We start from the raw sequence: 25,785 nt of genomic DNA, 5'->3' as shown, positions 1-25,785 counted from the left end.
ATCAGAAGATGGCTAATTTTCCTCATGAATTGAAGAAAGTTACTTTAAAAAGTCTTTCCTTGGTAGTGGGGTGAAAGAGACTAGTTTTTTCAAACTCCTTCGAGGATTTTGTAAAATGTGCCAACAATGGTGTCGAAGTCTTCGTCGACGTCGAGAGATTTGACACCTTAGGTGTAGAATGTGTGGGCAATGATGTTGAGTCTGAAAATGTTCCCTTCATAGGTGTTTTCTCGACTCGATGGAACCTCCTGAGGAGGTTCCCGAGGAGTTTTCACCTGGACAACCGGGCCCGAGGATGCACAGGTTTTGTCTTTTGCCTTCTCTTTGTCTGGTTTCTCGACATGGGCATGACTCTTGCTTTTCTTCGAGGGGGTTGAGGCCGCATTCTCGAATACTTCAAGCATTTTTAGTCTGAATCTCTCCCATTCAGCCAGTGAGGCAGACAAGCGACCCGTTCAAGGGAGGAACTCGACGATGAAGACGGTGATCTGTGACACCTTTTCTTCGAATGCCGCAAGGACAATGACGAGTGGTGAGACCCACTCCTGGATCGAGATCTTTTAGCTTTCTTCCCTCTACGCTCTTTCAGGGTTTTCACTGTCATCAATAGGCAGGATCCACACTGGGTGCATCCTCCACATTTGGTGACTTTTAGCGACATTGGATCTGCCATCGCATTCAGGGGGTCGGATAATTGACCTGAATCTCAGCAGCCTCAGTCATGCTTGGAGTCTGAGGTACAAGTAGTGGCATCTTTCGGATGGTGTCCTGGAGGTTCTCCTTTCTGCACAGACCCGCCACTAAGCGGTAAATTGAACACTTGATATGATACAATGTGATATGACGTGATAGGTTATTTATAACACGCTTAATACCCAGAGGTTTCTAAGCACAGACCCGGGGATCGAGCACATTGCCCCTGAGCTATCCTCCCGAGATCAGTTGTACTTCTTCTGTGCTGCATATTCTGCTCCCTTATACCAGGTAGAACCTTCAGATTGGCACTGTGATGGGTACACAGCTGCTATTTCGATCTTTATGAGGACTCCCAAGCAGGGCTCTTTTTTCACTATCTCCTACCACCTCTGTTACCTAATTTTTGCAGGGACTATAGCCAGTTCCCCCCACACCAGTTTGTTGTTCCTGCATGCAATTTGAATCTTGTTTTTACATTCCTTATGGCACCTCTATGGGAGCCTTTACATCTGTGCTTCTTGAGACGGCACTCCATGAAGGGGATTTTCCTTCTGGTTGCTATCATCCCCACCAGGCAGGATAGTGAGTTAGGATAGAAGAAGGCTACTTTGAGGGGTAGGCCGACTTTCCTTTACCAAGGTCAAGTCAGACTTTAATGCCTCACAGAAGATCCATCTTCCTGTTTTCTTTCCTCCACTTCACCCTTCCAAAGCAGAACACTGGTTTCTCATCCTGGACCCCCAGAGGGATCTCAGTTATTGTGTCCAGGACGAATGACTAGCTCTTTTAGAGTTACTCCCGTGACCCTGGATGCAAGGCCAATACTGAACAGACCCTGTGCAGGTGGATTGTCTTCTGTGTTTCAGAGTTCTATGATCTGGCTGGGAAAAGTTTGCCTGAATGCAACAATGCCCATTAAATCAGTGCTCTGGCAGCTACCTCTGTGTTGCAGATGGGTATCCCTGTGCTTGATATTGATCAGACGGATAAATGGGCTTCCCTGCACATGTTTGCCTAGATGAATGGTCTGTTTTATTGTCAGGATAGGATTCTGTTTTGGTAGAGCTCTCCTCCAGAGTTTTCAGTGAAGGCAATGTTCTCACTGGCGTATCGATGGTAGGAAGTAATCCATTAGTGGAACAAACTAGGTACCTCTCTGTAATGGTCTTATTCTCCCACAGTTATCTCATCACCCTTCCACGCTGCCCCTCTTGGTGGACAGCTCATACACCCTATGCTGTTCTGGGGTCCCTGCCCTACTGGATGTAGGGAAAAGGGTGGAATTGAGGTCTTGGAGCATAGCTGTCACCATGTATACTGGCCCTAGCATCATGTCCAGCATGAGGGATGCGCAACAGCACTGAGCGAAGCCAACGCAGAGCTGCACTCTGCTCCCTGGTGGCTGAAAAAGCTTCTGACAAGGTCCAGACCTGTAGAAGATAGATTTAAAATGATGAATGTGGGACCAAAAGCAAATCTATCAGAAAGAACATTACTGAGTGGTACATCATTTCTTCTTGACTTTGTGGATGTGATCCTCGGTGGGTGCTTATAGCTAAAATACTCCCTCAACCTGTCCTTACATATGATTCCCCCTGTAGCTGTGGACTAAATTTTACCATACCCATGAGCACACCCTTGAGAGTCCACTACTACATCTACCCTTTTTTGGGAAACTTGCCAGAATTAAATTAATACCCACCCCTTTCTCTGTGCTTGTATTAATGTTTACATGATTTTCATCTGTTCCTCGGAATTAATAAATGTGTCACACAAGATAAAAAGTGTTCCTTTCACTCATGCAAAAAAGCTGGTGCGAATCTTCATCGACAAGACCACCACGATGTTCTATATATGCAAGCGGGGGAACAGGCTCTCCCTCCCTATCGTCGGAAGCACAGGCCCTGTGGCACTGGGCTTTGCAACAACACATGTTTCTCATTCCTCTTCACCTCCCAGGACTGCTGATTACCATGGCGGGATCCTATGCTCCTGTCACGAGTGGGAGTTACAGGACAATCAGCTGCACCAGGTTTTTCACATTTGGCGAACCCCAGACATAGACCTTTTTGCCACATAGCAATACAAGCGATGCACAGCGTTCGCCAGCCCAGCAGGTGTCCCCACCTAGAGAACCTGGGGATGCCTTCTCGTTCCTGTGGAAAAGGAAGTCACTATGCCTTCCCACCCATTCCGTTAGTTACGTGGCTTATAAGGGTCTTCAGAAAACATCAGTCCAAACTGTTCTCAGTGGCCCCTGCATGGCCGAAGCAGTTCTGGTACTCCAACCTCCTGGAACTCTCCTGACACCCACCCCCTCTGCACACGGCCCCCATCCTGCCTGATGAGAATATACCCTCATCGCAATCTACTGTCCAGGAACAAAGGGGAAATTCTCCACCACGATCCAGCCTTCCTAGAATTTTATTCTATTCCACTACCTCAGGACTGCACAGACATTCTCCAGCATTGGATCTTTCATGGATTCACATGCTTAGAATATTCCCCGTCGTCAGGCTGGGAATCCACGGTACATTATATAGACCCTTTCCCGTAGGAAAACTTTTTCGCCGCTTATGCGTCCTATCCACCTCGTTTTGTATCATGCGTGCCCGCGCCGTCAGGATGCCATGATATAAATATATGACCCTCCCCCGCGCTCCCTCAGATTTCAACCGTCTTTCAAAGTAGTGGGATCCTCGCGGTTACTGCTAATTGAAGTTAGGTTGTGTTTTCGCTTCGGCGAAGTTACGTTTTGAAGAAAATATGTCCGGAAAAGCTTTATTTCGTCCTTGTGCGACATGTGGACTCAAAAAAGTCTATGAAGGTGATGCCCACATGGATTGTATCTACTGTCTCCACCCGCACCACACGGCGGATACATGCGAGATATGCCAGGGTTTCTCCCAAAAAACCCTTAAAGACCGGAAAAGAAGGTTGGTCGACTGGCTTAACAACGGAGCGGGTGCCTATCCGGCATCAGAAGTTGGCTCCACAGCCTCCAGGAGCAAGTCGGAACCTCCCTCGAAGAAGGTGAGGGCTGTCGAAAAATGCCCTGCGGACAAGCATGCGGGGAAGCATGCTGGGTCTTCCTCATCACACAAAAAGTCCTCCTCATCCCCAAAAACGAGAGGCAAGCGGCATCAAAATCCTCCTCAGGGGACCGTCCTAGGTCTTCCGTGAGTCGAGACGCTTCAGCAGGGAAGTCGGCAACGAAATCGGCTACGAAGTCTAAAGACTCGGTGCCGGCGACTTGCTCGTCGACCCCGGTATCGCTGACGATGCCTATTACTATTCAGGCAGCAGCGGTGGGGATTCCTTCGTCGACGGGGACTCAATTTATGGCCTGGCAGCCAGAGGTTTGTGACCCGGCCCCCCCTGAGGTCCTGCTGCAAGACACGGCCTTGCCGGGGTCGTCGGTGGAAGGAGAAGGTGACATGGTTATGCAGCCGTCGGACTTGGGCCTACGGCCTTCCAATACGTCGACGACGAGTGCGAGTGGGGGGTGTGGTCCCTCTATCCTCGACGTTGCTGACCCCCCAGACGGTTTTGTCTCTGGATGTGCTTAATACACTTCAGAAGCTCCTACAGCGTCTGGATACGCAGATCCCTCAGCCTGGCACTTCATCGTCGATATTTTCTGCACCTTCCGTCGACGAACAAGCTCAAGCGGCTCGCACGACGACCAAAAGCCCGTCGGCCTCCCAGGTGGTGAAGGATCGTCCTCGAGTGCAGGAGGAGGGTGAGCTATCGGAGTCCGATTCTATACGAGGTGACTCGGGGCCGGACATCTCCCTGTCACCGTCGATAGACCCAACATGGAATTTGGATGTAGAGGTAGAGTCTACGAGGAGCCAGGCACAACCATCTCCTCCGGATGATGTGGGAGCCTTCCATGCAATGATGGGGAAAGCGTGTTCCGAGTTCGGCTTAATTCCTGAGGAGCAAAAGAAGGATTGTTTTCTTTTTGATCACATGGGTCAAAGGAGGAAATCGGTATTTGCCATCCCAATCCTGGACCACGTATGGCAAGAATGCCTCAAGACGATGCGTCATCCGTTCTCGGAACCGGCTATTAAGGGGCGTATTGAGAAAAAGTTTAAAGCTCCGGAGTCCACTCCAAAATATCTAACATCACAGCCACTGTCAGACTCTGTGGTATTGGCGGCAGCGGCTAGGAAGGCCAGAGTACAGCAAAAATGTTCAACCCCACCTGAAAGCGAGGCAAGGAGACAGGACGCCTTCGGGAAAAAGGTGCTCTCAGTCGGCGCCACGACGGTAAGAGCAGCCAACTCCTTGGCGATTGTATCGCGTTACGATAGGGAGATGTGGCATAAAATAGCCCCTATCCTAGAACACCTGCCGGAAGAACATCGCAAAGCAGCCATGTTACTAGTACGGGATGGTGAGGAGGCCTCGAACCATGCAATTAATATTGCGGTGGACCTAGCAGAGTCGGGGTTCAAACAAATCAATCATGGCGTAGTACTTCGTCGACAAGCGTGGCTCAAATGTACTACTTTTAGACCTGAAGTCCAGTACAAAGTTCTAGACATGCCATGTGAAGGAGAACATCTGTTTGGAGACAAGGTTGATGAAGCCTTGAAGGGGATGAAGGAACACGGATACCGCTAGGTCTCTTGGCGCCCTCCAGACAGGTAGAAGTTTTCGCTCTTTTCGCCCCTTCAGGGGTGCCTCCGGAAACTCCCGCTTTGGAGCCTCTAGGGACCGTGGATTTAACAGGCCCTCATACTCCTCACAAGGTTACAGACGGGCATCCCAGTCGGCACGTAGAGGCAGAGATTATCAAGCCTCCAGACGACGAGGCTCAGGTCCCTCGTCGACGAAGGACAAGCAAACCAGCAACCAATGACGGCCTTCGGAACGTCCTGGGGGGTCGAGTCTCTCATCATATCGACCAATGGGAATGCATCACCACAGATCGATGGGTTCTGGACACGGTTCGCATGGGTCATGCGCTGCAATTCAAAAACAAGCCTCCAAGTCTTCCGCCAGTGTTTTCGGCCCAGCCCCACCTTCGAGTTCTAAGACAAGAGGTGGCGCTTATGCTACAAAAAGGAGCGGTAGAACGGGTTCCTGTGGCACAGGAAGGACAAGGGGTTTATTCCCGGTTCTTCGTCCTCAAGAAGCCAAATGGAAAATGGAGGCCCATTCTCGACCTGAGGATACTCAACAAATGGCTAAAGAGCTCAAAATTCAAAATGCTAAAGCTCCAGGAGGTTATCAGGTCAGTGCAACCCATGGATTATCTGTCGTCGCTAGATCTTCAGGACGCATATTTTCATATCCCAATACGTCCACGACACAGGAGATATTTAAGGTGCGTCGTCGGGCGAAAGCATTTTCAGTTCAAGGTCCTCCCGTTCGGTCTCCCCCAGGACGTTCACCAAGTGCTTGGCCCCCATAGCGGCCCATTTAAGGAAGGACGGTCACCATGTCTATCCATATTTAGACGACTGGCTGGTCAGAGACTCGTCCATGGAACAAACACGAAACAGTCTGGGGGCCACGATGTCCCTCTTACAGGAACTGGGCTTCGCGATAAACTTCAGCAAGTACTCCGTAGAGCCTTCGAGGACCTTGGTCTTTCTAGGAGCGGAGTTTCATACGCACACAAGCCTTGTAAGACCATCCAGCGAAAGAATACAGAAGCTACAAAGCAAGGCGTCGGAATGGAGATGCGGTACCAGGGTGTCGGTGCGCAAATACATGTCCCTGCTAGGGACCATGTCGTCCTGCATTCCGTTGATAAACAACTGCCGTCTGTTTGAGACCTTGCCAGGAATTTCTAGCGGACCGTTGGACGCAGAGCCAAGGTCGCTGGTCCGACAGACTGGTCATCGACGAACAACTGGTACAAGCACTCCGCTGGTGGAGAGTTTCTACTCATCTAACGAAAGGAATGCCTCTGGTGGAACCGGAGTTCCAGAAGACGGTGGTGACGGATGCATCGCTGAGCGGATGGGGAGCTCATCTGGAGACGTTACAAGTACAAGGCCGGTGGTCGTTACAAGAGTCCTCCCTGCATATCAACCTGCTAGAACTGAGAGCAGTGCTGTGGGCTCTAAAACCTTTTCTTCCTCAACTGAGAGACTCTGTGGTGCGTGTCATGACGGACAACACGACTACAATGTTTTACTTAAGGAAACAAGGAGGAACACGTTCCAGGTCCCTGTCGACGGAGGCACAGAAAATCTGGCATTGGGCCCTGCAACACAACATGCTAATCTTGGCGTTCCACCTACCAGGCGTGAGAAATGTGGAGGCAGATGCCCTCAGCAGGGAAATGAACGAAGTTCACGTATGGGTGCTGAACGACCAGCAACTACAACATGCATTCAAGAAGTGGGGACATCCTTCCATCGATCTGTTCGCGACGAAGGACAACAGAAAATGCCCGCATTATGCAAGCAGATGGCCTCAGCAGGGCTCACTGGGAGATGCGTTCTCCTTCCCATGGACGAACAAATTCCTGTACGCATTCCCTCCTTTTCCTCTTATCCGGAGGACGTTGCAATGGATCCTCAAATACCCATGTCGGGTGATTCTGGTAGCCCTGTATTGGGCCAGACAGGTGTGGTTCTCAGACCTGCTGCACTTGGCTGTGGCGGAGCCAATGAGGTTCAGGAAGATCCCCAACCTTCTGTCTCGACAGGAGGGTATCGTCTGGCATCACGACCCGGACAGCCTCAAGTTGACGGCCTGGCTCCTGACTTCGCCGAATTTGGCCAGCTAACGATTCCGGAGGAGTGTCGTCGTATTCTGCAAGCGGCAAGAGCACCTTCCACAAACACTTCATACTCGTACAAATGGAGGAGTTTCTGTCAGTGGTGTGGGGATCAACCAGGTTTGGTTCTGCAGTCGATTATGCCGGAACAGCTCCTTCCATACTTGCTGTTCTTAGCTGAAAAGGGCTTATCGGTGTCGTCGATAAAAGTACACCTGGCCGCCATCTCCAGGTTTACACGTCAACGACATTCCGCACCATTATTCAGCGACCGCCTGATTAAGCACTTCCTTAAAGGGTTGTTCAGGAGTTTCCCTCCCGAGAAGAGATTTCCTCCGGTGTGGAGCCTCAATCTGGTGTTAGCGTCTCTTATGAAACCTCCTTTTGAACCAATGTCATCGTGGTCTCTAAAGTTTTTGTCCTGGAAATTGGCCTTCCTGGTGGCCATCACTTCAGCCCGACGTATTTCGGAAATCCAAGCTCTAATGGTAGACCCACCATACTTAAGATTTTTTAAGAACAAGGTGGTCCTTGCCACTAACCCACAGTTCATACCGAAAGCGCCTTCAGTGTTCCATAAACATTCCTCTATTGTCTTACCTACGTTTTTTCCAGAGCCATGCTCGGGAGCGGAGCGCACGTTACACACATTAGACGTGAAGAGGGCTCTCAAGTTTTATCTTCATCGCACGCAACCTTTCAGGGAAACGAGGCAATTGTTTGTGGCCTATGGTCTGGGTGCTAAAGGCAAAGCCATTTCAAAGCAAGGACTGTCAAGATGGGTATCGTCTACCATTTCGTACTGCCATTCCAAGGCTGGGAAGCCTCTTCTGCGACGCCCAAGAGCGCATTCCACTAGAGCGGCGGCATCGTCGACGGCGCTGTGGTCTGGAGTCCCTCTGGGGGACATCTGCATGGCGGCTACCTGGGCGGCTACACACACTTTTACCCGCCATTACTGCCTGTCACAACAACATGCCGAAGATACTCGGATGGGACAGGCGGTGCTTCGACACCTATTCCAATAAGGTAAGCCCCGGTTGAGGGGTTACATCTGGTTGCAATTATGATTGAATATTGTTCGTTTTCTATGTTAACTATTGCCGATGGGTACACGACCATAGGGAACTGGCATTGTAAGGAAAGTATGTGAGTTTGCATGCACGCCTCCTCTTTTCGGGATGGTACTGCTATGTAATCTATTCTAAGCATGTGAATCCATGAAAGATCCAATGCTGGAGAAGGGAATAGTTTCTTACCTGTAACTCCATTTCTCCAGCATTGGTATCTTTCATGGATTCACATGCGCCTGCCTGCCACCCCTGGCCATGCAAACTGGTTCCCCCACTACTTTGGGGGCCGAAATCTGAGGGAGCGCGGGGGCGGGTCATATATTTATATCATGGCGTCCTGACGGCGCGGGCACGCATGATACAAAACGAGGTGGATAGGATGCATAAGCGTCGAAAAAGTTTTCCTACGGGAAAGGGTCTATATAATGTACCGGGGATTCCCAGCCTGACGACGGGGAATATTCTAAGCATGTGAATCCATGAAAGATACCAATGCTGGAGAAATGGAGTTACAGGTAAGAAACTATTCCCTTCTAGCACGGGCTCGCACTCCCTCTACACTTGCTTGTGTTGCGGCAGCAAATGGAGGTTTAAAATTTGGTGCAAAACGAAAAGCTGGATCCTTTAACCAGTCAACCGCCCAACATCCTGCTGTATCTGTTGTTTCTGGCACACACCAGCTTGGCTCACTCCTCCATTAAAGTGCATTTAATCTCAAGATATACCCGGTCTCATAATTAATCAAGAAGTTCCTCTGTTCTTTTCCACCAATCAAATGACAAATTCCAGCCTGTTCAATGTGGTTCTTTCCATCCTAATGAAGCCACCCTTTGAACCGAACTCAAATTCCTATCCTGGAAGAGAGCTTTCCTGGTGGCCATCGCCTCTGCCCGTCGAGTAGGAGGAATACAAGCACTGTCAGGCAAAGCACCCTATTTAACGTTCCACAAATCCAAGGTGGTTCTAAGGACCAACCCCTTGTGTGTTGCCTGTGTTCTGTGGATCGCCGGTTACCCCGGCAGAATGCTCTTTGCACACTTTTATACTTTCTGCAAGCTTTAAAATACTATGTCTCCTGGCCAAACCCTTGCGGCAGACTTCACAGCTTTTCGTGAAATTTAGCGCATCTAGAGTTGGAATAGCGCTGTCGAAACCTTCCGTTGCCAGATGGATTTCCTCCTGCATTTCCTTCTGCCATCAACAAGCTGACTGGCCTCTCCCTGGCAAGCCCAGGGCTCATTCAACCAGGTTGGTGGACAGCACTATGGCTTTTCTTTCTGGCATACCACTGCTGCACATCTACAGGCAACGACATAGAGGTCATTGCACACGTTTACTAAGTTCTACTGCTTCGACAGGGATTCTGCTAGAGTCTAGAGTCGGACAGGCAGTATTACGTAACCTGCTTGCGTGATGTTAGTGTCTCTGGTGGTAAAGTCTGCCACGAGGAGCTTTCCTCCGCACGTTAATGTGGCTATGGTACTGCTTTTTACTCTATTCACAGCATGTGAATCTATGAAATATCCAATGCTGGAGAAGGAACTAGTTACTTACTTGTAACTCATGTTCTTCAGCATTGGTAGCTTTCATAGATTAATATGCAACCCTCCTGCCTACCCCGCTTGGCTGTTTTTGGATCATACTGCCACTTTACGTGTGCTATACCAAAATCTGAAGATGTCCTCCAGGGGAAAGCTAAGGGAACCTTCCCAATTGGCTGTGGGCAGTTTGACCCCAAAGGACTACAATAGAGCACTAAAGTGACACTTGCGTCGATCAGAGCTGACACCGCAGGTGTTTTTTTAACTTTCTTGTCTCCCGCTTACCACATTCGTCAGCGGGGGACACCCCAACAACCCCTGACTCCGGTTACTGCCCCAAGGGGCACAAATAAATGAGGGCGACATTCTGGTACATTACCTTAGAAAGCGATATAAAGATGTTAAAACAGCACGAGTGGCCAGAAAGGTTGAGGGTTTTTCAAGCATGGGGCGCTTCCTACTTCAGAAGGAAATTCTACAGCTATGTGTCCCTTATGCCACGTAACAAGAAATGTGAAAATATTGTCTATGGAACAGAAATGTTATTTTGAGCTTTTGGAATAAGCAAATGGCTTTGTTCCTTGACATTGCTGTGGGAGATATTTTGACAGCTCAGAACTGAAGGCCCTGGTTAGTGGGCCCGAAACACATGTATAGTGGCCATGACTGATGGCCGTGGCCACCTACTGGGTCCAAAAGAAATTGACAGAGCATGTACAGTGGACTCTGCCAAAGGCCATGGCTAGTGTCCTGTAAAAAAATTTGGTATAACAAAGCCCTTCAAATTCACTGAAAAAACCTTATTTAAGGTGTAGTTAAGTTGTGCAGATTTAACGCAACAAAACACTTGAAATTCAGCAGATGGCCATCTTAACTCGGTGCGTTCCTGTTGCAAAGCTCATGAGCACGTACATATTATGTGAGAAGGGTATCAAAATGGCATTTTGGGGGACATAAAATTGTGTTTCCGTTAATTGGAAAGGGGAGGTTTTTACCCCAGAGCAAACGTTGCCCTATTGCTAATGGTGCAAAGTTTCTGTTATCTGGCCACAGTTACCCTAATTCACAAAAAATGAGTAGATCGCCAGTTGCAGGGCCTTAAGAAAACCTAAGCGGGAAAGTGAGCCATTTCTGGGGGAAAATGTTAAGAAAGTTGGCATTTCTATTTGGAGATTTTCCCTTACGCCAGGTTGGAAAAAGGGCAAGATGCTACAGCGGTAAATGCTTTGCAGGTTTTTAGTGAATCGGGATGTCCCTGGTTTCCATCAAGCCTCTTTAAGTTTGTATCTGAAGAGCATGGGCTTGTGATGCACAGCCCTTGGCTCTGACGGCAAGGGCACATTTCTCATCTCTGTGACAGCAGCAGCAAACACAGTGGCAGAGGACAAAAGCCTGCTGAAGCAATATCAGTAGACCTCCCAGTGGCCTTCAAGCTGTGGGGCTTGTTCCATATATATCTACATTTCAACTGAGTCCAAGGCTCTATGCAGCGAATTCGCACATTCATGGAAATAAGCGCAGTCTGAAAGAGTTTCAGGGTGTGCTTATTTCTCAGTTACTGAAGTTGGCACAGCGGAGTCCCCTGAAAGAGGTGCACACTGTGACAATTGTAGCTGTTACACAGAGACAAAAACAGAAAGCAGAGGCCAGGGCAGAAGTGAAAGAGCAGAGCGGGAGACATGTAAAGGGACAGAGGCATTGTATATGAAGGGAGAAACAACACCAACAGGTTGAAGCGTGACAGCCACAACAGACATGAAAGGGGCGAAGGACAGGGGAGGGAGAGAGTGAGGGGCAAGAGTCAGGATGAGAGAAAGAGTGAGAGAGGTGGCAGAGAGACAGATGAAACTGAACAGGTGGGAAATTAAGAATGATAAAGGAGATATATCATGAGTAGGAGAGAGCACTAGGCAAGAGAATATGTGAGGAAACTAGATTAAATGAGTCAAGGGGGAAATTGAGGGGAAGAGAGAGAGAGAGAGAGGGGGAGAGAGAGAGAGAGAGAGAACAAGAAAGATATATACAGACGGGTAGAAAGGGAGGGAGGGAGAGACTGACACACCAGAGAAACGCAGAACTACAGAGTTGGCACATGTGGTGAATAACTGGGTCATCCAGTTCAGTCATTATTCTTTGCATACTGGGACTTTTAATCTTGCTGGGAAGGAAACACCAGAACTGGACGACTTACTCATGGATGGCATGTGGCGTCTTCAGTGCTCTGGGGAAGGGGAGAAAGAGGCAACATACAAAACAGGAGGTGAAAATATAGAAAACCAAAAGGAGAAGAAAGGCAAGACAGAATGTGAGGGTGGGAGGGCGTAGAACAAAAGGGAATGAAAGAAAAAGAACATGAGAAATGGAAAGAAAGAATTTGAGGCGGGACGATCCAAGCGGCTGCACGAAGGAGTGAGTGAAGTGGCAGAATGGAACCAAGAAACTGCATGAGAGGGAGAGCCGAGGGTATGGTAGGGATAAAGGGAAGAAACTAAGCAAAATGTAAAGTCAACGTGGGAGGAAAAGGAGTGATAGAAAACGAACAGGAAGGAGCAACATTGAATAGGAATGAAGGCGGAAAATGATCAAGAGTGCAAGAGGGAATATGAGAACACAAAAGGGAGTGTGAAAGAGTGAGCGAGTACAGAGTGGACATTCCAAGAAAGGACTGTGAAGATTTTAAAGATAGTAGAGAGAGTGCACGGGAAGGTGAGTGATGAGGAAAAAAAGAGGGCAGTGTAAATTACCAATCCAAAATTTAAAAAAAGCATATGTTCTCAGCGAGCCTGTGCCGTGCGGTGTAAATTCCACCCTTAGTGATCAGGTTTTTGATCTTTTGAATTGGAAAGATATGCTCCCTCCCATCCATTTGCAATGAAACAATTTGAGACCTTCCCTTCAATCCTGCCACAGAAGTTACTATTCAATTTTTGTGGTGTTGTCCTCCTTGATACGCAATTCCACCCTCCGAGCTAACCAAATGTCACTTTGACCTGAACAGTATACCCCTCAAATACATCCAAGCTTATCCTATGCCCTTCAAGTCTAATCGGGTCTAAATGGTGTCCATTAGAGAGGGTGAATGGGGCATCTTGGCATGCTGTCACCCATAGCCAACCCATCGATTAGCTTGCTTGACATTTATTTATTTATTTATTTGTTTGTTTGTTTGTCTATTTATTTATTTGCATTCATCAAGCGCGCTTGCAGCCCATGAGGCATTGAGGCGCTGTTACAGATGATAAGCAGACTTGAGTTACAGACAGGCTCATACCACATACTTCCTTTTCCATGTGCCAGCTAACACCATGATCATGGCTAGGTGGGTAGGGCACCTGTAAAAATGTTTCTTCAAGGGGGGGTTCGCATAAAAACGTGTTGAGACCAACAGTTAAGCCTTTAGCTTCATCATAAGGCACTGGTCTTCACTTTTAGATGGCCACGCCTCCAATGATTAGCATCTTTGTGAAACTAAATAGCCTCTGAATTGGGGTGAAAGATGCATCTAATGGGCCAAAGCAGGTTATTCAGCCACCTGTGCTCAAAGGAAGGGAGGGTGAAAAGCGCAATGGGTTGTAGCCTCCGCTATCAGCTTTCAAAACTGTCATTCAGTCCTGTTTCCAGCCGTCCCCATCCCCCCAAAACTTTGAAGCTGGCTCCGCCCCTGCTGAAGAGTGAATGGTACTATAGGTAAATCCCACTTCCATTTGTCATATTTCTGCATATGTGCAAACTGTACATTTTTCACACAGGCCTCGTTCCATGGCCTTGGTCAGAATTTCCCAACTACGACTTTTAGGTACAAATTCACATGCACCCAAAGCTTTTGTCAGTTTTGGCCATTGTGTTTTCTGTGATTGCTGCATTTATATGCAATCACAACACGGAGATGGCCTTGAGCTACTGGTAGTTTAGTGAGTGTTCACGTGTGTGTGTTGATAAACTCTTGGTGTTGGTCTCGGTAGGATAGTTCAGGCGCAATGTGCTCGCTTTGGAAACAGGCCGACATGGAGCACCACAAGTTCGATCCCTGGGTCCGTGCTTATAAACCTCTGGGTATTAAGCGCATTATAAATAACGAATCATATCATATGCACACTACTTGTTTTGCATGAAAAGGAACAAAGTGCATCTCTGCAACCGCACACATATCTACACAGCACCTATTGGTATTCCTTGGAAGTGGATGTTGTTAGTTTCCATTGCTTCCAATCTTCTGCCTGTCACAATGAGACCTGAAAAATCCCTTACTCTTTGCTTTGATAAAGCGAGGGATTGGAATACGCCCCCTCGGGCCACAGCTTAATTCGGTGAGCGGGCCTTCAGGTTTGCTTCCCTGCATTTTCTGACTTCTCCAGCTATTGATTTCCTGCCTTGGAAGTAGCAGGTTGACATGAGTAAATAATGGCAAAAAACTAGATTGCTATCATTGGCAGCAGAAGTAGTCGCCATTTTTTCTGCCCTGCCTTTGATCGTGTGAGATTTTCAACTATTTATAACAATTAAACGAGTTCCACTAAAATCAGTAAAATAAACAATGCCTGAACTATAATTGGAGCGCTGTTGGACTTGGTTCACAAAAGCAATACAATGTTTGAAAGTTATTTTGCATTGAATAACGTTGCATACCACATTTACATTTAAATTTTGTATTGGGTTATTAAAAGGCTTTCAGAGAAAGACATACAGATATTGAAACATTCATTGATAACAATCATCTTTTCTAACTGAGAACACAGGGTATTGAAAACCATTTAAAGAATCTCAAGCTGATAAGAAATTATGTTCTTGTATATATAAAGTATTGAGAACATCTTTGATCTCACAGCTATAATGCAAAAATATTTGCCTTCGAAATAGTTCCCTTTCCCACAGGTGGGCAGATATAGGATGCATGGGTGGGTAAGCGACACAGATTCTTTTAAATAATGCAATCTTGATCCACCTACTTTTAGTACTCAGTTGCAGCTGTATACATTTAAAGTTCAGGAGAAACATTCACCCACAGAGCTGCGAAATACTGTAGGTATCTTTGCATCTCATTGAATGTAACATAATTAGCCAAAACGTCCCATTTCTGACTAATGGCACAGCAGACCTTGCCAAACTATTACTGGCCATACCAGATTTTGAAGTTAGCAAGCATTTTAATGTGTATTTGGGGTTAGTGTCTCCTAGGTTACCTTCCAACATGCCCCGTTGATCTAGTGACTTGTCATGATATATACTTTATAGTGTATGATTCTTCTCCAGGAGTTGGCTACCAACACTGTATACATGCAGTGAAGCTGCCTTGGATTATATTCATCAGTCCACATTCCAAGGGTTTTGCCTGGACTCCAGTTGGTTGTCACAACTGCTGGACTATCTTCCCTCTCTTTTTTTGCCTTATGCGAGGGCAGTATTTCTGTTGCAAAGTAAATCTCTCCCTATCATAGTGACAATGATATTTCGATTTTATGGACTTTTTGTTGAGTTAATGCTTCTTGCAGTGTGCAGACGGAAGGACCTATTTAACCCTGTGTTAGCATCGACCAGGATTAAGACAGACTGTCTTTGGTTTCTAGGCGAGGCTACAGTAGAATCTTCAACCAGAGAAGCAGTAGTCCCGGAATTCTCAAAATTTCTCTGAATTTGGAAACTGCGAGCAATGTTTTTTTGTACGAGGCAGAGAGAAGACCATGATGTTTATTTTTAAATGATCTACAGAAGATTTCATTAATGCCAACACTGTGCGCTATAATCCTAATTAATGCAGGAGGTCTGTATCCCCCGTGCGTGACATCATTTGGTATGGCTAATTAGACAGCTTTCTTTTCAAAATCCTCTTAATTGTCTGACCCCTCGCCAGGCCCATCTGAACCTTTACCATAGTATCTTTGTGCACTTTGACCAGGAGTCTAAGAAGTTCCCCCATGTTGTTTAATCCATTATTTCACTCTTTATCCAAGTCGAAAGCAGTTGGAAGTTAATTGAAAACGTAGGATTAATATGAATCCTTTTTAATGTTGTATGTCTTTCCGAAAACATTTGTTTTGTCTGCTGCAAATTAGTTTGCATTGCCTCAGGCTAATAAAGTCAGGTGTATGCGGCGTGCAAAGATCTTGCTAATTGAATCCAACAATATAATGTAATAATAAGAATGGACACATTGAAAAACTGGGATGTCAACACAGCTCTTGATGGATGTTTGGATGGAGTTTCCCTGTAAGAAGTGTTTATAGATTGGTCACAAGATTCTAGGCCAAGTACTTCAATTGTGCTGGAGTTGGTGTGCCGATATGCCACCTTTTGGAAGGAATTACTGTATGCTTCTGTAAGTTGCAGAGAGTGTGATAACCTCGGTTTTGCAGTAGAAATCCATCCTCGTCCTTAATGACACTGTAGCCACCTCTTGTTTTTAGAAATCTGGTAGCCTTGGCTGTAGATTGCCAGAAAACTTGACTGTCTTTCCTTTTCAACGTGTTAAATATTTTCAGCTGGTTTTGATTGTCATTCTGTATTTTTTTAATTGCAGGTTTCTAATCTTTCTCATCCTCCAATACGATAGCGCGTTCACTTTGGTAATTCTGTGACTCAGAAAATACTTTCCTCATCTCTGTTCTTTTCATGGAGATCTTTTTGTTGCACCGTGAAGGGAACGTTTGGTCATGGGTGATGTGCTTCTCGTTAATGTTCAAGAAGAAACAAGTTCTCCCAAGTGTTTCTTCAGAGCTACTGGAGTTCAAGTGATTCTGTTGTCATTTTGAATTTGAAATTGAGAATCTTCTGCAATCGCTTCCCCTTACAAACATAGTCATCAACATAGAAGGGCTACCCACTGCAATAGGGAGTCGTTACCACGTTCATTTGATCGATTGTGTGAAAATCCTGAGTAATGGTTAGCCGGTAATCAAACTTAGCAGGCCTTGTAATTAATGTGTCTGTCCTCTCCTGGTGTTCTCCCATTCAGGCATCGGAAGCTGGTTTGATACGTATTATCTAGTAATTTTGTCTTTTGTTAGATCTTTTTGTTTTCTAACAATGTACGTCCCAATACTCGTTAAAGTCTGCAACACTGGACTTACATGCTGTTTTTGTACAGTCTCCAGACTTAATGGAGTTACTGGAAATTCTCATTTAATACTTTTCACAATGGCTTGTGCATCTCTTGAGATGTAATCACCCGGTGTCACTTGCAAATGTAAACATTGAATAGATTGAGATACAAGTGTTTATCATTATTGCAAATTTATCCTCTTTTTAGTCAATCTTGAATCCCGTTTGTTGCCGTTCTTTTCCATGTTTTTCATGTGGATATGGGCCTAATGCCATGGGTAACGTAGAAAGTACTGCGTGGGTAAGTACGGGTTATTTACCCCCATACTTTTTACCCCATGGAAAATCTTCTTTGTATCCCTTGCGGTAAATATTCCATACAATCACATCTCATAATGGGGGATATTTTAAAAATAGGAGGTAATTAAAATGCCACATTTCTTTATCTTTACCTTTACCTCCATACTCATAATTGAGATAATAATCCCAAAAGAAGCAGAGAGGGAATCCAGCTGTAGCAACAGCAAGTGTGTAAAACAGTTCTGCTAAGCATGCACTAAAATTGTTCATATCTGAAATTCAGTTTAGTGTGAAAAAAAGTGTTTTCGTGCTAAGCCCACGAACGTCCACATTCTGTTCATTCTCACAGAGACACACCAACATAGACCAAGAAGACTGGATGTCATGTCCTCGTTTGATGTACACTGAATTTTATCTCCAGAAGCTAAATCCCTGGTCTTCCTTCTTGATCCATTCTTTACCTTGACATGCTAAGCATATGTCTAAAGCTACAATCATCTGACAAAACCTTAGAGACTGATAAAAAAACTTTTACAATCGTATAGATCCTCTAAAGGCTGTTGTTCAATATGTAGCTTACCGGCAGGCTTTAGCTTGTACAGTTACTTCTCCAGCATGGGGTCTTACATGGATTCACATGCTCATGAATATTCCCCGTCGTCGGGCTGGGAATCCTCTGTAATATTAAAGCGGTTTCTCTTTAAAGCTAAAACTGCTTGTCGCTTCTAGAGCCTATTGCTGTCACTTTGAGTCATATTGCCCCAACCAATGACATTTGTCCTCCTAAACTCAACCCCTGGTGACCATCTGCACATTTTTGCTGCACCTTTTCGTGTTGGGGGTCCTTGTTTTTCGCTCCCCATACTATCAAGTACTTACATCCCGACTACAATGCGAATGACTGTTCCATATGCCAGGCCTTCTCCTCCAAGACTTGGGAGGACTTCCATAGAAGCTCGGTAGCGGGACTGAGGAATTTAAGGCCTCTGACTCAGCGTCCGTGCTCAGTCATGCCTCTTCCAGTGGTGGCATACGCAAAGAGCATACTCCCTCTGACAAGAAGAGTTCGACATCCTTTGCAGACACCCCCTGGTGGAAGAAACCGAAAAAAGGATAAGTCGTCTCACACTCTTACGACTACTTCATCGATGGTGACCGTGGCTGCGGAGCCCAGGTCTGAGAGACACCGGTCGTCGTCACCCTCTCTGTCAACAGATAGTCTACCATCAAGCAGCCAGGTTCCATCTGCGAGGAAATCTCTGGTGCCAGCAGCCGAGCATAAGACTTCGTCGACACAGACCCCGTCAAGGAACCCATCATCTGCTTTACCATCAACAACCTCGTCGTCATCATAGACCACATTGAGGGACCCATCCGCAACCTCATCTGCCAAGGCTGTTACCCGGCTGTTACCCCATTGATGACTTTGCCCATGAAGACTAGTATTCCGTTGACGACTTTGATCCCGGCGAGGGGCTAATCCACTACAGTCACAGTTTCCGTGATGACGATTGCCACTCACAGAGTGGCCTTGCCACCGAGGCCTTCCTTCAATGGTACCGACAACGGGCTCGTCAACAACGGCACCATTACCTGCTCGAATTTGGAGAGAGAGATGCCTCCAGCTCTCAGTATTTCTCCCGAGACCCACCAAGGCCACATCACTCTTGCTGTCTCCCTTGGGGCCTCCTGGAGTGTCATCCCCAGTCCCAGTAATTCACTCCTCCAGTCCTTCTGAAGAGGACCTGCAAGAAGGTTTTTACTCCGAACAAGAGGGCGTTCAGTGGGGAGCCTGATCCCATTTTGGTAGTGCCTCGGCAGGGGGCTCAACCATCTCACCAGCCATCTCGGTCTCTGAGCCCTTTGCTTCATGAACCAGCACAGGCTCCTGCAGCAACAAGGGATGTCAATGAACATTTTGACCACTCTCCACACGCTGGTGTCAGAAATCCAGCAGCATCTACCGGCTGGGCCCCTACCTGCTCCTTCAAGGAGTCCTTCAATGCCTTCCCAAGCTCAGTTGACATTGTCTCATCCAGCCCCAGCTATCCATGGACAATTGCCAGTTGAACCTCCTGCTGTGGAGCAATAGGCAACCCAGACAAACAGCGATACCTTTGCTGTCACGAACCAGGAAACATAGGGGACTGATGAGTTTGATGACCGCGTTCCTGCAGATGGGGAGACTCCTGATGTTCAGCTGCCCTCCAGGGATTCGCCACCAGATGAGATTAGTTTATTTCATTTAAGGATCCCACAGGTGGCAAAGCTGTTCAACCTCATGCCCGAGGAGAAGAAAAAGGAAGATTTCCTTTTCGAACGGCGGAAGACCTCCATGAGGACTATTGTTTCAGTCTCCCTTCTGGGTGACATTTTGGAAGATGGCCTGTTGGTCATGAAGACTCCTGTGAAGGCCCTGCCAAAAAGGCGACCTTTGGAGAAGAAATACGGGGTCCCGGGTACAACCCGAAGTGCCTCAGTTCTCAACCATCACCAGACTCAGTGGTCTCTGCTGCGGCCAGAAAAGGTCCTCACACCCACCTTCTTCTTCTATGGTTCCACCTGATCTGAGGGTAAGCAGCTGGATGTGACTGTGAAGTGTATCATCACGACTGCAGCGTCTACTACCAAGGCCTCTAACGCCTTAGCCATTCTCTCGAGGAATGGCAGAGAGCTTTGGTATAAGCTGGGACCCATCCTCGACTTCCTCCAGGAGGGCAAGAAGGCTGAGGCCCTAGCGTTGTTCCACGGGGGAGAGGTAGCCTCTGCATGCAATTACTGTCGCCCTGGACATCGCAAATTCAGGATTTTGGCAGATGGGCAATGGAGTGGCCCTCCACTGCCAAGGTTGACTCAAGGCCACCAACCTCCACACGGATCTGCAGATAAAGGTGGTAGACATGCCCTTCAATGGTGACAACTTTTTCGGGAAAGCAGTCAATGACACGTTAATTGGGCACCCTCCAGCAGAGGAGCCCATCTTTTCGCTCCTCTAAAGGGAAAGTCTTGAGGTCCTCCAAAGGGTTCACCTCACCCTATCACCAACCCTCCCGTTCAACCACTGACGCGGAATATAGGGGACATTCATAGGCCTACAGAAGTGGCAACTAGCCTCGTCGTGCCCCAGTATCCAGAGCGCAGGTGCCAAAGCAAGCCTGATCCGCCCCAGGGCCCAAGCCCTCGCTTGCTGACCCCAGTGAGAGGTTGGTTATGACATTTTGTCGACCAGTGGCGCAAACACTCCACAGACAAATGGGTGGTCGATATCTTTCAACAGAGTCACTCTCTGGAATTCCAGGACAAATGCCCTCACATTCCTCCCATTCCCAGACGAGAACAACACATAGCACAGCTACTAAAGGAGGGTCAGGCCATGCTAAACAAAGGGGCAATAGATCCAGTCCCTCAGCGCCACCGGCACTCTGGAGTATACTCCAGATACTTTCTGGTGCGAAAAAGACCCATTCTAGACTTGCAACGCCTCAAAAAATTCCTAAAAGTCCCAAATATTTGGTATGGTCACGTTGCAGCATGTGCTCGACGAATTAGAGAATGCTTACTTCCACATCCACATTCATCACAAACACCGCAGGTTCCTACGTTTTGTCATTCAGGGAAGACATTGCCATTTTAAAGGCCTGCCTTTCGACTTGAAGTCGAGCCCAAGGATGATCACCAAGGGTTTTGCTCTGGTAGCAGAACACCTGTATTGCAAGGGAATCTGCGCCTATCCTTACCTAGACGATTGGCTGATCCGACCCAGGTCTCACTCAGTGGCAATCCAGCACACTGCGGAGACCATCAAGACCCTAACTTCTCTGGGATTCTCGATAAATTATCAGAAATCGCGTGTCACACCATCTCAGAACGCGCTTTTCCTAGGATCCTGCCTCAACACACTCTTGGCTGTGGCGGCTCCTTCATCTGTGGCACTTGGCCATTGCTCAATGGATTTTTCTCATCCTATTTCACCTGGCAGACGTTCAGAACACTCATTGCAGACTCTCACAGCAGGGAGATCCTGCCACGAATGGGAGCTCCAGCAAGCGTACTTGTCTCATCTCTTCAACGAGTGGGTCTCCCTCAACTCAACCTCTTTGCGACAGCTACCAACACAAAGTGTGAGAAGTTTGCCAGCAGGTATCCTCTACCCAGGAGTCTGGTGGGTGCATTCTCATTCCGTTGGGTAGGCCTTTTCCTATACAAATTCCCACTGATTCCTCTGTTGCTATGAGGGATCAGCACATCCAAACGTTGCCACTGCCAGATGATCCTCATTGCACCGGCGTGTCCCAGGCAGATCTGGTACTCAGACATTCTCCATCTGTTGGTGGTACCAGCAATAAAACTGCCTCCCCTTCCTGGCCTGCTCTCCAGAAAAGCAGGGTTAATCCTGCACCACGACCCAGCGTCTCTGAGCCTCATGGCCTGGCTCCTGCAGCCCTAGAATGTGGACACTAATCTCTGCCTTTAGATTGCTACAACATTCTAGCCAGGGCCCTCGCTACACTGGCCTGCTAACGAACACAAGTGGAAGCACATTAGTGTGGTGCCAGGCGCAGGAGATTTCTCCACTGTGCCTAATGGCACCACAGCTTCTTCCTTACCTGCTCTCGATTGCCAAGTCTGGCCTTGCCGGTGCATCTATCAAGGTCCACCTGGCCGCCATATCCTGGTACACCCGGGCTCCAGGCAAGCTCTCCCTGTAGTCGCACAGGCTTGTTAAGGAGTTCCTCAAGGGCCTCTTCAGGCATTCCTTCCGGTGAAGGCTCCTGTCCCTGCGTGGGAGCTAAATTTGGTACTGTCGAAAAAGATGGGAGCTCCATTTGAACCTTTGCATCGAGCCTCCTTGAAGTTTCTGTCATGAAGACCGCCTTCCTGGTGGCAATCATCTTGGTCAGGCGGGTTGGGGAAATGCAGGCTCTCTCCTGCAAGCCTCCATATTTGTCATTCGATTCAGCTAAGGTGGTTCTGCTAACTCATCCTTCCTTCATGCGAAAGGTCCAGGCTGACTTTCGTCTAAACAAGCTTTGGTTCTACCAGTTTTCTTTGCAAACCCTTCTTCAACCTGCTGAAAGATCTTTGCATTTGCTGGACGTTGCACTTGACTGGAAGTTCTATGTTGCACGCACAAAGGACATTCGAAAAACTTCCCAGCTTTTCGACCTTTGATAAATGGGAAGGCCCTGTCTAAGGCTTCCATCTCCAGGTGGCTCTCTGGCTGTATCACGCACTGCCAATGTCTGGCCAACAGACCACTACCAGGCCGGCCGAGAGCCCACTCCACGGGAGCCATCTCAACAAATACAGTGTTTCTCTCCGGTGTTCCTCTGCTCGACATATGCAGGTGTATTGCTTCTCAGACCCTTACCACCTCCCATGGTTGTGTATATGTACTGCTGTATAATCGTATTCATAAGCATGTGAATCCATTGAAGACCGCATGCTGCAGAAAGAACAAGTTACTTACATGGATTCACATACAAACCCCCCCTCGGTCCCCTCTCTGGCTCTTCTTGGTTCCTACTGTCGCTTTACGTGCACAGCCAAATCTGAAGATAGTCACCAACCGTGGAGCTTAGGAGTACAAATGTCATTGGCTGGGACAGTATGACCCAAAGTGGCAGGAATAGGCTATATAAGCGACAAGCAGTTTTAGCTTTAAAAACGAAACTGCTTTAATATTACAGAGGATTCCCAGCTTGACGACAGGGAATATTCATGAGCATGTGAATTCATGAAAGATACCAATGCTGGAGAACAGGAGTTACAGGTAAGTAACTTGTTCCTTCTCGGCAGTGCTAGCAGAGCGATCAGTTTCACCCTGAAGAACATGTATAGGGTAAATTTCCTGCCTGTCCGAAAAGGCACTTATTTTACAGGCACGTGGGCATGGCACAGAATTACTACACACATGCACAATGCAAATGCCTAAATTAAGGGATAAACATAATCCCAATGAAGCATTATAATACTCTTCTCCTGTACAAATCGCCATCATGACAGGAGTTGGCCATAAATCCACTTTATTTTCCTTCTGTGAGAACATAAATTGTTTCCTTTTTAGTTCATTTCACAGCAGTCTTCCTCTGCCCTTTCTTCTTACCTGTGGCATGAGTATCTGCTCATCTACAAGTTCTTTTTTTATTTGCTTATTTATTTTTTCATCTCTCAACCTTTCCTTCTCAAATCCCGGTCCCACCCATCTCCCCTTTCCTCTGCATCCCAAAGTTATCCCCTGCCATAGTGCCCCCTCTTTTCCGCCCCATCATCTTTCGTACTCTTCTTCTACCCATTCAAGGATTCCTTTACCCTTTCACTTACAGCCCCTCATTTTACTCGTTGTTGCGTGCAAGGGACCAATTTCTAGAGCGCTTAGTGATCGTTGGGGTTTTCCATGCGCTGTACACATACGTAAGCGTATTTAAATCCTTTGACTACAAAGAAATATAAACTCACGAAAATATTAACAATTACGTTGTGTAGATCTGTGTCTACCTAACAGTGTGTACATTTGTGACAGACCATGGTCTACAGATGCCATCCAGAATTCCCGGATTAAGTGCCCGGGAACAATACAGAAAATCCAGAGGCAAACTTCAGAGACCCAGTGCTTCTTGTAGTTTAGCAAAACAATGCATCTGTATATGGTGTAGAAGACTGCTTTGTAGCCTGCAACCAGTCCAGTGGTCCTTTGGCTCTAGAGGCAAGAAACACAAATGTTGTGAAAGTATTTGAATGCGGGTCTGAGGACTACTTTTAATGGTAAACAGAAACATTGGCTTGGCCAGTAAATTTGGTCACCAGATTACAGTTGCAGAGGTTTCATCGAATGAGGTCTGGTCAAGAAGATGGCTCCATGCGTTGCACATGCCTGCGTAATAACTGGCTTTCCAATGCGCGAGACAAATACATTCTAAAAATGTAACTCTGTAAACCTGGTACTAGGGCAAGAGCTGGACTGCCAAAGGCTAGGAAATCTTGTAAACGAGCAGCGCTTTCTGTTGAATTTGGCAGTCCTCAGTCATGTGGTCGTTGAGATGCGCACAATGCATACACTCTAAGAGCACTCGCTTTAGTTTCTCATCAGAGTACAGTGTTTATTGCTTGTGTTTACTAACGCACTCTTCCTTTTCCACTAGACTCTGGATGGACGTATCGTGGTGAGCAGTCACGCCAGGGTCTCGTCTCTCACGTTGAACGACATTCAGTACACCGATGCGGGGGAGTACTTCTGCATTGCGAGCAACACCATTGGACAGGACTCTCAGGCCATGTACCTCGAAGTGCAGTGTAAGTGGGGTACTTTCGGGAGTGGGGTGATCTAGGTATTGTATGTTTAGCTAGACCAATGTAAAGTAAATGGTTGCTTGAGATCTGACAGAAAACTAACAAAAGAGGTTAGTTATCCTGCAAGATCCCTGATGAATTGAAGACTTTAGTGTACTGCTCTTTGCGAGATCTATGATTACCTCTGATTACCTCAGATCAGAGAGAAACCTCCGTAGCCGCATGTACATTTATGACGATACACCATGAAATGTAACCATTATTTATATACAGTGGTGAATGCCCTTCCCAGCACACAAAGAGAAAGAGGTGATTGTTTTGTTCTTTTGTAATGCAGATATGTCTAGCATTCATTCTCATCCTAGACAACTTTTTCAGCCACTGTCAAGGGCTTTCCCACCTGAAACAAGACATTTGGCATTGGGAGCTCTTTATGTTGCAAAGTTGCCTGTCTCTCGGCTGCCTCTATACCGGAGCAGATCTTACCACACAGAGTAGAACCCAACAGAACAGTGGAGTGCCCGTATGGCTGCAAAACACACTTGCTTCTCAAGCTGCAAAAGCCAGTCTTAAAGCGTCGCCGTCTTAGAAGAAGCCATTCCTGCTAATGTCGGATGCTTCACCAACCACCCTTCACTCTAGATTGTGTGCCTGTTCCATGACTGCTGCAGCAAAAGAGTGAAAGACAAAATTCATTGCTACTAAAAATGATCCTGAGGATTTGGGACAATAAACATTTCATTACCGAGATGTTTTAACGAAATCTTTTTTCACTTGGTTACTGCCCAGTAATGTACTTCTTAAATTATGCCACCTTTTATAAAATCGCTGAACGAAAATGTGTAGAGATGCTTACCAAATTCTTACAGGCATTGCTATGTTTTTTTGCCAAAGGAAATTTGATGAACCGCCTCTTTGGGGGCAGGAAATGTTGTTTTGCCCCAAACCATTGACATTTGATGGGTGGCAGTGAGGGTTAGTTGTGAAGGTTGCTTTGTCTTCCTTCTACTCAGTACATGTCTAAATATTTCAGGCTGGTCTTGTGTCTTGTGAGCAGCCCGTGATCTGGTGAAGAAGTCACACTCGATTCCCTCTTGCCTAT

At 47.0% G+C, this 25,785-nt stretch overlaps 1 protein-coding gene across 5 annotated transcripts in view; it reads left to right on the top strand.

The window, feature by feature from the left end:
* NCAM1 (neural cell adhesion molecule 1) overlaps positions 1 to 25,785 on the top strand; it is a 948,636-nt gene that overhangs the window by 746,520 nt on the left and 176,331 nt on the right. For all 5 annotated transcript variants that reach the window (XM_069614259.1, XM_069614261.1, XM_069614260.1 and 2 more), the window contains one exon: positions 24,536 to 24,686. In XM_069614259.1, coding sequence (XP_069470360.1) covers positions 24,536 to 24,686 — 151 coding nt within the window. The remainder of the gene's footprint in view (positions 1 to 24,535; positions 24,687 to 25,785) is intronic.

The sequence above is a fragment of the Ambystoma mexicanum genome, chromosome 9 (genome assembly GCF_040938575.1).
Source record: "Ambystoma mexicanum isolate Mex_15411 chromosome 9, UKY_AmexF1_1, whole genome shotgun sequence".
Lineage (NCBI taxonomy): Eukaryota > Metazoa > Chordata > Amphibia > Caudata > Ambystomatidae > Ambystoma > Ambystoma mexicanum.
The sequence above is the reverse complement of the archived record's forward strand: the minus strand, read 5'-3'. Positions and strand labels throughout refer to the sequence as shown.